This window comes from Sorex araneus, chromosome 10 (genome assembly GCF_027595985.1).
Source record: "Sorex araneus isolate mSorAra2 chromosome 10, mSorAra2.pri, whole genome shotgun sequence".
Taxonomy (NCBI): domain Eukaryota; kingdom Metazoa; phylum Chordata; class Mammalia; order Eulipotyphla; family Soricidae; genus Sorex; species Sorex araneus.
In genome coordinates, this window is record NC_073311.1 from 20,543,492 (window position 1) to 20,556,625 (window position 13,134).

General features: G+C 36.1%; 1 protein-coding gene across 6 annotated transcripts in view; it reads left to right on the plus strand.

The window, feature by feature from the left end:
* NAV3 (neuron navigator 3) overlaps positions 1-13,134 on the plus strand; it is an 841,062-nt gene that overhangs the window by 806,061 nt on the left and 21,867 nt on the right. For all 6 annotated transcript variants that reach the window (XM_055117929.1, XM_055117930.1, XM_055117932.1 and 3 more), the window contains 6 exons: positions 682-835; positions 2,042-2,216; positions 4,695-4,792; positions 8,204-8,299; positions 8,560-8,728; positions 9,855-10,090. In XM_055117929.1, the coding sequence (XP_054973904.1) occupies positions 682-835; positions 2,042-2,216; positions 4,695-4,792; positions 8,204-8,299; positions 8,560-8,728; positions 9,855-10,090 (928 nt within the window). The remainder of the gene's footprint in view (positions 1-681; positions 836-2,041; positions 2,217-4,694; positions 4,793-8,203; positions 8,300-8,559; positions 8,729-9,854; positions 10,091-13,134) is intronic.

Sequence of the window (13,134 nt, forward strand, 5' to 3'; positions counted from 1 at the left end):
ACAAGACAAAACAAAACCAGCCATACAGATATGTCTATGACCTTCAGACAGCAACTGATTAGCCTGTTTGTGTAGACTGAAACCTGTGGTTTAGCTTCATTAGCTATGATCCCTAAATCAGCTGAGCCTCCTGGGAGGATTATAGAACTCTCATCCATTATTTAAATGTACAAAGTTAATCTTTCTGATTTATTTTCTAAAATATTTATATCGGACTTTTATGATAATGTTAAGGATGGCAGGGTGGTAAATAAGGTTATTCTTCAGAGGAAATCAGTATTTTAAGGACATAATAACTTAGCTTGAAAAAGACTATTTCATGTGTTACAAATAGAGATGTAAGTGCCTTGAAAATAGGAAGATGAGATATGGCTCTTCATTGCCATAAATATCAGCAACAAGGGAATTTTGAGCGTTCATTTATATTCAGTCATAATAGACTTTAAGAACTTCAGAATATAGGAAGAAAAGATTAAGATACACAACCACAGTGATCAGTTTTGAACCTGTGAATGGATTACTCTTTGTAAAACTCTTTCTCCTTTTTCCCAGGTTTTTCCAGCAGCAAATAAGTGCTCTGCCTGCTGGAAAATATTGCAGTTCAGCCTTTAGAAGAAGCATTGCTTCTTCTAATCCTCTGGTTTCCCCAAATCTCTGATTTTTGTATGTTGCCTTCTTCAGGATCTGTGAATGCACAGAGGCTGAGGCAGAAATAATTCTGCAGCTGAAGAGCGAGCTCAGAGAAAAGGAATTAAAATTAACAGATATTCGTCTGGAGGCTCTCAGCTCTGCTCATCACCTTGACCAGATCCGGGAAGCAATGAACCGGATGCAGGTCAGTACCTTCAAAGAACAAACAAAAGAGATTGAAAACGCTGCTTATTTTCTTTCTTGTGTGTTGCAAAAACAAATCTCAACTTCAAGTCCATGGTCGGTCGAAATGTTTCCTCCTTATTTAATCTTTGCAACTCGTTTCTTAGAACCAGTGGAGACTTGCCAAATCCAGGTTGCATATGGGACTGCACATTGCCCAAGTGTACTCAAGGGCCTTTGAAGACACTTGGGCTCCTAACTGAATTCCGCTGAGAAATTACAGCCCTCGCTTTTGCACTTGTCCATGAATGAGCTTTTTTTTGTGTGTTTTCATAAATGAGCTTTATGTTTATTTTTTCTGCTGAAGTTTTCACTTTTTCATAATTGAACTAACTGTATGTTGTTTTTCCCCCCTGTTCTTTGAAACCTGATTTTCCGATGCCTTTTTATCTATTTTTATTAAAGAACAAAAGTAATGAGGATATACAGAAAACAGCTTTCTAAATAGGAAAATAAACGCGATGCAAAATGCCACCTGCAGAAGTCAGCTTCAGCATTTTGTTGGAGTGTTAGGGGGACATTTGAAGAGTAAAATCAAAAGCCTATAGACTAAATTTTTACTTGTTTTTGTAAACCAGTAATAAGTGATTAGTGGTGCCACAGATAACTAGAATAAGAAAAATCATACTGCTGAGCAGATTTATCTAACACTGTATGGATCCATCAAAAGACTTTTGTTGTTTTTCTATGTGTAGTGCCCCATTTTGAAAGAACAGTTATTTTTAAGATGTTGATAAGATTCTGAACTAATTTTAAGTTACCTTATTTATATTTTTAAATTTTGTTCTGTCTCTCAATGCTCCCTGAATTCTAAGCATTACAAATGGCATTATTGGATCTGAGATTTTAACACTACCATCAACATGAAAAATGTTATGAACTCTTCGATTATATAATTCTTTATTCAAACGAGACTAAGTTCTAGAAAGTCCAAGTTTATCAGATACTCCATAAAGAATTACACAAAACTCCTAATAGTGTTCTGTGAATATCTGTATATAAGGAAGAAATAATTTTCCTTCTTTGGGAGGAAATCTTACTACCAGAATTTGTTTATCATATCACCCTGTGCTTTATTTAACCAACTAATGAGCCCTGATAAAGGGGTGGATATGTTTTATCAGCTCAGCTAGCTCAATATTTTCGTGCTTTTTCATCTTCTCAACAGAATGAAATTGAAATACTGAAAGCTGAAAACGATCGGCTGAAGGCAGAAACTGGTAACACAGCTAAGCCTGCTCGCCCTCCATCGGAATCATCGAGTAGCACTTCCTCCTCATCTTCACGCCAGTCATTAGGACTATCTCTGAACAACTTGAACATCACAGAGTCTGTTACCTCAGGTAATTGGTTTATGTCTTAACTGAAGTATTCCTAAGGCATAAAAAGGCAGGGAGAAGATGTTTTAGTGTAATTTAAGGCAAGCACTAGACCTAAAATTTGGAGAGCAGCACTCAGTTCGATGTTCATGTGTACCACTTTAACAATATTTTTAGCACTAAGTTGCAGAATTAATCTTGTTTTCTTTATAAATTTACTCTACTTGTAAATTTAAAAGACTATATCCTTACAAGGGCAAAAATATTTTAATTAGTTGTGCTTGAAAAAATAGATTTTCACTGATTATTTGTACTACGTTTATATTATTAACAAACTTGCGCTATTTCATAGTATTTTTAAGTGCTCAAAGCCTATTTTAAGTATGAAATACCTATTCCTAAATGTGATGAGATGAGTCTGTATTACATTGCCTAGAAAGAATATAATACTACCACATCACCCAGTCTGCAGCTAAATTTCTAACCAAAAAGCTAGATTCGGTTATTATGCTAGTGGTGATAATGAGGGGACAAGGGTATAGATTTAGTTGCACTGCAAAAAAGAGTCATGTGACGTGATGCCGTCTATCTGGTGAACTCCTCAATTATAAACTATGAGTGCTCCCATGGCGTTGAATCGGTTTATGTATAGAGATTCAGTTTAGGAGAGGTTTACATGAGGACCTGAGGTAATTACAGGACCAGCCACCAGATGACGCTTGAACCCATCATATCTGTGTTACTGGGTAACTTCATTTTGCATTCTAGAACAGAGAAACTTCACTGATTGCCTCAAATTACTCTAAAATATAGAAGATTAAGGGGAAAAATCTGAGGCTTACAAAGCAAGCTTATGTTGATGAAATCTTCAGTTTATTTTATCTCTTCCAAAAGTCATATTTTTCTATTTTATCTGCCTTTCATAATGTAAACTTAAATGCCCCAAATATACGCTTGCCTTCCTAAAAAAGACAAGTAGGGATTTTCTGAAATTCAAAAAAATACACATATAGAATTTGTCCAATTAGGGAAAAGAAATAAATTCTTAGAATAAGCATAAAGTAAAATATTACTAATAGCCATAAAAAAAAGAGTTGTCTGACTTAGACTGGAAATTGGATAGTTATTTGAAATTGTAAATTGTATGTACAATGTCATCATCCTCCTGTTTCAAAAGAGATCAAACAAGAAAGAAGAAACACTTGAAATGTTTAGAAACTTTGGGCCCTGAGCCCCATGTCTTGTGTGTTGGATTTGCAGGGATGACCCTGAGAGAAGTGAAATAGAATCCTTACCTAGTGGTATTCAGTTCCTGCCTGTGTCCTGGGGACTTGACCACTAAGGATGGTTTAATGACAAGATTCCACTGTTTCATGATTTTGTTTTAGCCTGTGGAAATATGATAAGGCATAAAGAAGACAAAGTCAGTTCTGAAGATAGTTTAGAAAGAAGTTTTTTTTTTTTTTTTAGTGTTATGGTCTAGTCTTTTTTTGACTCCTGTCTATGAAAAATTGCATATATTAATTATTGAAAAATGGAAACCATTCCATTTCATTAAGACATTTTGTTAATGATGTGCCTGGAAATTCAGTGAGAACAGTTGAGTCTGCCACCAGACATATGGCTATCCCTTACATAATAGTTTCTTTTGTACAAAAACACTATCTTCCTAGTAAACATGATTCTATACTAGCATAATTTCCAAAAAACAAACATATGATTGGGATAGTTCTCCAAATTGAACATTAACCTCTTATGTTAGACTTTGAAAATTAATTTTTATTCACATTTAAAACCTGATTATTTAAAGGTTAACTAGCTTTATCATGCCATGGTAATGCTTAGCTAAGTAGTAGAAGTACTACTTTTATTTTGAAATCATAAGTGTAATGAGTACTGGAGAGCAATAATTAATATGTTTCTCTAGGGAAATACAATGCCATAGTTGAAATTCAATAGTACTGCCTAATAATTTTATAAGTGTGTGTGTGTGTGTGTGGCAAGCATTTTTATAATTGAATATGTGCCAAATGCTTGAAAATAACTTCATCTGACAGTTAATCTCAGCACCTTGCATTCATAAATTACATGGGTATTGAGCTTGAATATTTTAGATTGGATAGAAAAATCAGATTGCTTTCCAGTTTGTCATGGCTATAATGGTAACTGAATATTACTCAGGTATTACTCAGACTAGTGCATAATAGAAAAAAGAAATCCTTATTTCCTCATCTAAAGGAAATGACCCTACACTTGGACAAAGATCTTTGGAAGCAAAAATACATTTTTAGATTGAAACTTTAACCCAACCACAGAAATTCATCTTCTTGAAAACTGAGGGTTTTCAAACCAGATAGGCTAGATTGAAAAGCAGAAAGCCTGCATGTTTCCACTGGAAGATACAAAGCTGTGAGGAAGAAAGTCCTGACAATATTCTAATCTGAGCTAACATGACTCTCTTGTGTCTATATTCGTCTGTGTGTATCTTTGGTCATTTGGCAGATATTCTACTAGATGAAGCCGGCGATGCAGCTGGACATAAAGATGGCCGCAGTGTGAAAATTATAGTCTCTATAAGCAAGGGCTACGGCCAGGCAAAGGTACTTCTTTCATCTTGAGTTTTCTACTAGTTAAGAATAAGAATGACTCTGAACAAAATGTATTTTTTAATTTTATTTTTCTAATCGGTGTACTCTCCGCCACATTTGGCTTGACCTTAATTAACGCTCTATAAAAACATAAAGCGGGGATTCAAAGAGATGACTTCATCCTAGAGGTATCCATCAGAAGTAACTCAGTATATCACTAGACTCACTGAAAAGTCATATTTGTCATCAGCAACCCACAATTTTAAAAATAAAAAAAAGAGAGCATTGCTTTCTTTGATAGAACGACCATCTTATTTGAAATTTTTTTAAGGGCAAAGAGATAGTATAGCAGGTAAGGCACTTCCCATACATGCACTTGACCTGGCCTTAATCCCTGGCACAACGTTGGGTCTTCTGTGCACCAGGAGTAACCCCTGAGCACAGAACTTGGAGTAAGCACTGAGCACAGGTAGGTGTGGCTGAAATCCAAACCAAAGAAAAAAGACCATTTAGAAACACAGTATTATAAATATTAGTATTAGAATGTGGAGGAGCATTTGCTAGAACTATCATATGGTCTTTGTAAGCTATATGAATTATCTCAACATTAAAAAGACACAGTTTTATGCTCAGTTCTATACTAAATTTAGGATTATAAACTGCATCGATGCTACTTATATTAGTGTCTTCAATGGTAACTCAAATATTTTTATTTTCCTAGAACTAGTCTGCAAATTTACAGTGTCATTCTGACTCTAATCATTTTCTTAAGCTTAAAATATATTAAGTAGAATGTGTAGTTGGGTCACCAAGAATACAAATCTAGAACATCCAAAATGTCTCTATACACAAGAACATAAATTGCTTAGAATTTTAATATAAGTAGAGTATATAAGTTTGATAGTGAGATACACTTGTGGATTTTTACCCTGAGCAACTATTCCAAGATTTCCTGTGCCATAAACTTTCTGCTTGAGTTGCAGATTTGTCCCTGATTTCCCAAGTGGATCTTTATGTGAGACTATAATAGTCTCAGTGAAGCTTAAACAATCTCTAATTTGAAAGCATCTTTTTAGGAACTCTGAAAAGCAAGTTTTCTTTTTCAAAATAATTCAAAAATACATTGAGAGGCTTGAAGGATTTCCATAGTAAAATAACATGGATAATTATAAATAACAGAAATTAATTCTTTTACAGTTTTAAAAATCTGTGATCAAGGTGCGGACTGATTTGATTTCTAGGGCTGGGTCTCTTCTCAAGGATAGATGGCCACTTTCTCTTTAAGTCTTTCCATGGCCTATGTTCATTGTTTGGACTTGTAGAAAGAGAAACCACCCTCTTTCTTTTCCTGCAAGTAATTCCATCCACCAAGGCCTTGCTACTCCAATGACCTAATCTATCTCACATCTCTTCCAAAATGCCCCCTTTGCAAAAGCCATCACACTTGATGTTTTTTTGGTTTTTGTTTTTGGCTTTTTGGGTCACACCCAGCACTGCACAGGGGTTACTCCTGGCTCTGCACTCAGGAATTACTCCTGACAGTGCTTGGGGGACCATATGAGATGCTGGGAATTGAACCCGAACCCGGGTTGGCCCCATGCAAGGCAAAAAACGCCCTACCCACTGTGCTATCGCTCCAGCCCCAACACACTTGATGATTTTAACATATAAATCTGGAAGTTACATAAACTTCCCGCCAAATTAATGATTTCCTAAAAGCACGTCATCACTCTGCTGTGAATTTTTCTGGAAAAATCTATTAACTTCTAATTCAGATAATATCTAAATCACTGTGTCACTGTCATTACTGTCATCCCGTTGTTCATAGATTTGCTCCAGCAGGCGCCAGTAATGTCTCCATTCGTCCCATCCCTGAGATTTTAGCAGCCTCTCCTTACTTATCCTTCCCAATGGTGCCATATTGGAGGCTTTTTCAGTGTCAGGGGAATGAGACCCATTATTGTTACTGTTTTTGGCACATCAAATATGCCATGGGGAGCTTGCGAAGCTCTGTTGTGCAATATCTAAATATATCAGAATATCTAAATAATGGCAACAATTGTTTTCTCTCAAAGAGTTAAATGTTACAAGTGAAAAAAATGAGGTTTTAAGCTAAGTGACTTACCTAATGTCTTATTTTTCTAATTAGAAGATAGATCTGTATATTGAAGAATCAATATCTTCTAATATAGATGCAATTATTTTTCTACCAAGTCTTTAAAGCCATGCAATTGATGGCAAGATCAGAAATATATCAGCTGTCTAATTACCTGTGCTGATTTCATGATCACTATTTCACATATGTATTTCTTATTATCATTTTCAAAGGCTACAATTACACTATAAATCTTGAAAATTTTACCTTTCTAATGTATATAGAAATTCCTCATCCATAGTACATCTGCTGGTGAAGGACATAGGCTGGGGGGTGCGGAGGGGCAGGGAGGGAATACAATTCAGGCCTTGTTTTGTATTACAAAGTGCTGAATAAAGTGACTCCTATAAAATTCTCTGGAAAAAAGAAATAAAGTTATTTTATTTTTCTTTTAGAAGGTATGATTGTTTATTAAGTCCCTTTCTCATGTTAACATAAGAACAGGCAAAAGCTAGACTTAATTTTAGTACTGAATACTAAATAATAATAGTATCTTCATAGTAGCTATATTCATTTTCTGTAGCTACTTTAAAAAAAATTTTGCAAGCTTAGTGGTTTAAAACACCACTAATTTATTACTTCACAGTTCTGTTTGCCAAATATCTACACAGGCTTGGCTGGCAAGTTCTTTTAGGTAGTAAATATTTTAAATAAAGTCAAAATAGAACCAGTGTTGTATATGTGCAAATTCCATGCTATACCAGAAAACTTGTTTTTAAAGCTATACTGAATTGTGTTTATTTTTATTGAGATACTGGGATTTGTAATACTGTTAATACAACTTTTCATGTGTGTGTTGTTCCTACACCATACCCACCTCACTCAGTCAGTATCCAAAAGGGTTCGTCCCAAGCCCCTTTCTTTCCATGTAAGCTCAGTTCTATAGACAAAATCCCCAGTTCCAGTGACTGGCAATGACTTCTCTTCTAGATGTTTCCCTTGCAGTGACAGGAACTCACCTAATTTTTCTTTCATATACCACTCTATCTACCCCTTTCTTCTTGTTATTTTTGCTGTTACTTTGTTCTACTTGTTCCTTAGTCAATTAGAGTATGCTTTATATTACATCATCCACAGTGTATCTGTTACAATAAAATCCATGGATTTAATACGTACCTCAGTTTTAATCACTATTACATTGGTACATTTTAGTGGAAAATGCAGTAATATAACAAAATAATCAGTTTAATTCTTTCTATATTTTTATCTCTACTATAAGATTGTGTTATTATGTTATCTCAATCATTTATATTATTTCTTTTATTTAGGATCAGAAGTCTCAAGCATATTTAATAGGATCCATTGGTGTGAGTGGGAAAACCAAATGGGATGTCTTAGATGGTGTCATTAGACGTCTCTTTAAGGTATTGTGCATGATATCCTAATATTAATTTTAAACATATTTCATTTCGTAGATTTTTCTTAGTTTTAATGGGCAGACACCTTTAATTTCCCGCTCCATTTCAAATATTAAAGGGAACTCTTTTTGTGTTTGTCGATATCTGTAGTTCTGATAGCATATGTGTCTAAAATTCTTGACATCTAGATTCATATTCCTATGAGTTTCAATTTGTTGTAATCTAGTTGATTCTGTGTTTTGACTGTTTCATGTATACCATTTTAGGAATATGTGTTCCGAATTGATACTTCTACTAGCCTTGGACTCAGCTCTGACTGCATTGCTAGCTACAGTATAGGAGACTTAATTAGATCTCATAGCCTGGAAGTGCCGGAACTGCTGCCTTGTGGATACCTGGTGGGAGATAATAACATAATCACTGTGCACCTAAAAGGTAAACTATTAAAATGGAAAGAAAAGCACAATTGTATTTTTCTGTCATATCATTTTTGACACTTTCTTTTCAAAATTTTGCATCTGAAAGCTGCTACTTGTTATTTTGGATATAAAACAAGCCATATTTATTTTCAAAACACCAAAAACTCTGCTAAAAACACCAATATCTCAATATGTGATTTTTTTTGTTTGTTTCTGGGATCTGAAACAGAATTTTGAAGAATCTCTGAGATTCACACAGAAGAATATCATTTGGAAAATATCAGATTTTTAGGTTTTCTCCATTATTGTCTTTCATTTAGGGAGAATTCAGAAATTTATGGCATTTACTAAAGTTTTATATGCATATTTTTATTTAAAATATGTGTAATAATTCCACTGGGGATAAACTATGAACAGTTAGAATAAAGAATGAGAATTTCTGTTTTACTTGCTTTGGAGAACATGATTTATTATAGGCAAATTGTATATCTACAGTATACTTGTCTCCATAATTCCTCATTTGTGCTGTTACAAAAAACAGAGAATATGTATATAAACTAATATTAATAGTGAACTTATTAATATTTGACTTTATAATTAAAACTGTTTTTCTTAGTAAAATAATACTATTGCTTTCTATAATTCCTTTTTTAAATATGGCCATTTATATTCTTCAAAAATGTGATTGCAGTGAGGATTGTAGTTAAGAAACGAAGTTAGCAGAAAAAGAGAAAAAAAAGTACAAATGGGTATTTGTAAAAATGGATATTTTATATTTCAATCTTCACATTTATTCTCAAGAAACTGCTGCCTTCAAAGGGAGGGAAGATTTTATGATAGAATTTATAGTAATACTCCCATTCCTTTCTGAAAATATAAATGAAGATTATAAAATAGACAGCGAAGGGAAGCCTGAACTAAAAGATATGGCTTGCTTTTGTTGGTAGATTCGCTCTGCTTATTACTGATCTTCTCTATCTTAAAATGGCACCTCATTTTGTCGGCAAGAAATAGCAAGGAAAGCATTTTGCAAGGACTGCATTTCTACCACTATAAAAACCACTTGTCAATTGACTCTATACTCTAAATTTTAGCTTATGTAAAACAATAAGCCATGTTATTCCCATTGTTTCTTCCTTTAGGGGTAGAAGAAAACAGTTTGGACAGTTTTGTTTTTGATACGCTGATTCCTAAACCAATTACCCAAAGGTACTTTAACTTGTTGATGGAGCATCACAGAATTATACTCTCAGGACCAAGTGGTACTGGAAAGACCTATTTAGCAAACAAACTTGCTGAATATGTAATAACAAAATCTGGGAGGAAAAAAACAGAGGATGCCATAGCCACTTTTAATGTGGACCACAAGTCAAGTAAGGTAAGTCACAACCTCCTAAGAGAATGATTGCTATTTATCCATAAGTGCCAAGCAATTAAGCTCAAGATGGTGTGAAGTGTCCATGGTGTACCTGAAAGCATATCCATCTTTGATTACACTTAGAATGTGGTAGATGACTAAACTCTGTTTCTTGAATTTGAAAAAGACAATCCAAGTGCATTTAGCTATGAGGTATTCTGCAGCATTTAGAATGTAGAGGAAAATGACAGACGCTATTGATAGCTTTCTTTTAGACATCTATTTGGACAGTGTCAGAGTAAAAAGTTCTATGCAGAGTGTTCTAGAAGTAAGAGTTATTGCTATAACTCCCTGGAGAAATCAGAACTTTTTTGTTTTTTTGAAAAAAGGCAAATTTTAGTCTAGCTCTTCTGGGTCTTAGTAAATAAGCAGGAATTAAATGGGTGTGTTACAGACATATGCGGTTTGGCTATTTGAAATATTAAAACAGAAATTCTGGGAACAACAATTTGCTTACATTATTTATATTCTATATGATTTCTTAGGGATGGAGTGATAGCAGAGTGAGTAGGGTATTTGCCTTGCATGCAGCTGACCCGGGTTTGAGTCCTCTGTCCCTCTCGGAGAGCCCGACAAGCTACCGAGAGAGTATTCTGCCCACACGGCAGAGCCTGGCAAGCTACCTATGGCGTATTCAAAATGCCAAAACCAGTAACAACAAGTCTCACAATGGAGATGTTACTGTTACCTGCTCAAGCAAATGGTAAACAACGGGACAACAGTGCTACAGTGCAGTGATATGATTTTTTAGAAAACTTAGAAATTGAACAGCATTTCATTTCACCATTAACTAAAGTCTAATGCACCATAATAATAATTCTGATCACTCAGTTATTAAATAGGCAAGAGAGACTATAAAATCTAAGCAGCACTTTTATACATGGAGAGTAAAATAAAGAATCCTATAAAGGCTAAGGAGAGAGTATTAGGGAATAAGTCAAATGTCTTGCATGTAGCCAACCCTGGCTTGATCCTGAATACCACATGGTCCTTTAAGCATCACTATAAGCTACCACTAAATCCAATGATTACTTATTTTCTTTGTTACTCAAATTTGGGGGGTGGGAGGGATAGTTTAGTGCCAGGGAAATAACTGAAAGACTTTTCCATGACTTGAATACTTGATTTGGATCCCCGGAACGATATACCTTTCCACGTTACTGTTGACTATAGCCCTGATGCCCCGTGAGAACTGAGCCCGACCATAGGTAGCCCTAGTGAATCCCAGTAGTGCTGGAATCCATGCCAGATGCTCAAGCCCACACCTCTGAGCTGAGTATTACCACAAGTGGCCCCAGAGTCCCAGGGTGGAAGCCCCGTCTCCTTAAACTCCCAATGTTTAGTGCTGTCAGTGAGTTTATGTGTGACATGTAAAAATCATTCGAAGGTCCAATTAGAAGCTGAAAGAGTCAGCGCGTATGTTTGGAATGCAGGAGGAGTGGGTTAGATCCAGGCATCGCTTGGTCCCTTACGCATTTTTGTGGCCTGATCTCTGAGCACAGAGCCAGGGGAGAACCCTGAGTACCTCCAAGTGTGAATGCAGAACAAAGAAAACAATGATGATCAGTTTAATCTAATATTACCAGCAGTTTTCTTTTCCCCCATATTTCACTCACTGTCACTGTCACTGTCATCCCGTTGCTCATCGATTTGTTTGAGCGGGCACCAGTATCATCTCTCATTGAGAGACTTATTGGTACTGAGCTTGCCAGGCTCTGCTGCACGGGCTCGATACTCTCAGTAGCTTGCCGGGCTCTCCGAGAGGGGCGGAGGAATTGAACTTGGGTCAGCCACATGGAACGCAAATGCTCAACCACTGTGCTATTGCTCCAGCCCCCTCCCATATTTACCCACTATATTTTTTTAACTGAAAAAACAAAGCAAAACCAAAAAACAAAAAAATCTTAAAAACCTTTCCTTTCTGTGTTGTTGTTGCTATTAAGATGACTGGAGAGTCACAAACACAGTTGTGAGACTCCCACATTTTGGTTTGGTCAGAAGTCTGTGGTGCTCACACATGCTCCCCAGCAGTTGCGCTTCCTGCCCACTGTGCCCGCCACGCCCACATTTATTTCCAACTGCAGCACTGGCACACTCTGGCCACAGTGCAGCTGGCTTGTCACGCCCGGGAGGCAGATCTGCCGGGTACAAAGAGCAGAGTCACCAGGCCCAGCTCTACCCACGCTGCTTCTCCAGGCTGCAGCCTTGCCCTCTTACACATGCAAGACTGGCACTCAGTCCTGGAGCTGTCCCCTGGGCCAAACACTTCTTTTCTGCTCTTGCAAAATAAAACCACTTGCATCAGTCATTTATTTATTGCAAAGTATTGAATAAAGAAGAAAACCTTGCCAAGAGTGTCTGAACAGAACAGAAAATACTAAAAAGGAAGAAATCCCAGGCAAGTAAGGAAAGTAACTGAGTAAGCATTCAGTGCAAACTAACTGCAAGTGTTTATTGTTTCTTGCTGCCGATAAGATTTGGACTGGCTTCCAGTAAAGCTACATACAGAGTGGTTGCCAGAAAATGTGGCCAGATTGTCCAGGATTTCAGTGTGTTTCCTTGGAGTGGAGGTGAAGGCAGTGATAAGAGTGGTAGAAAGGAATAGGGATGGCAAATTGACATGGTCTGTGGAGATGTTGCAAACTGGATAGCTTTGCGGCTGTAAAATGTGAATGAGAAAAGAAGCAATATCTCCTTTCTCTGAAAAATGGAGCTGTATAATTGCTGATGGGCTTTTTGTAATGCCTTAGACAGCACTGAAGAGACAAAGCCAAAAAGCACTTTCTGGTTTAAAGAAGGAAAAGAAAAAGAAAGAAATTGAACAATGAACCATCAAATGAAAAAAGAATCTTTTCATGTTTTTGATACCTCTGCATTTTACATTCTGTCCGTCTTTTTACTCTTCGGGCCCTCCTTCAAGCTGCCAGCTGGAATTTTTGATTGAGAGCAATATATATGAACAATTACACTTTGTGACATTTGATATAGCAGGCCCAGGATAATAG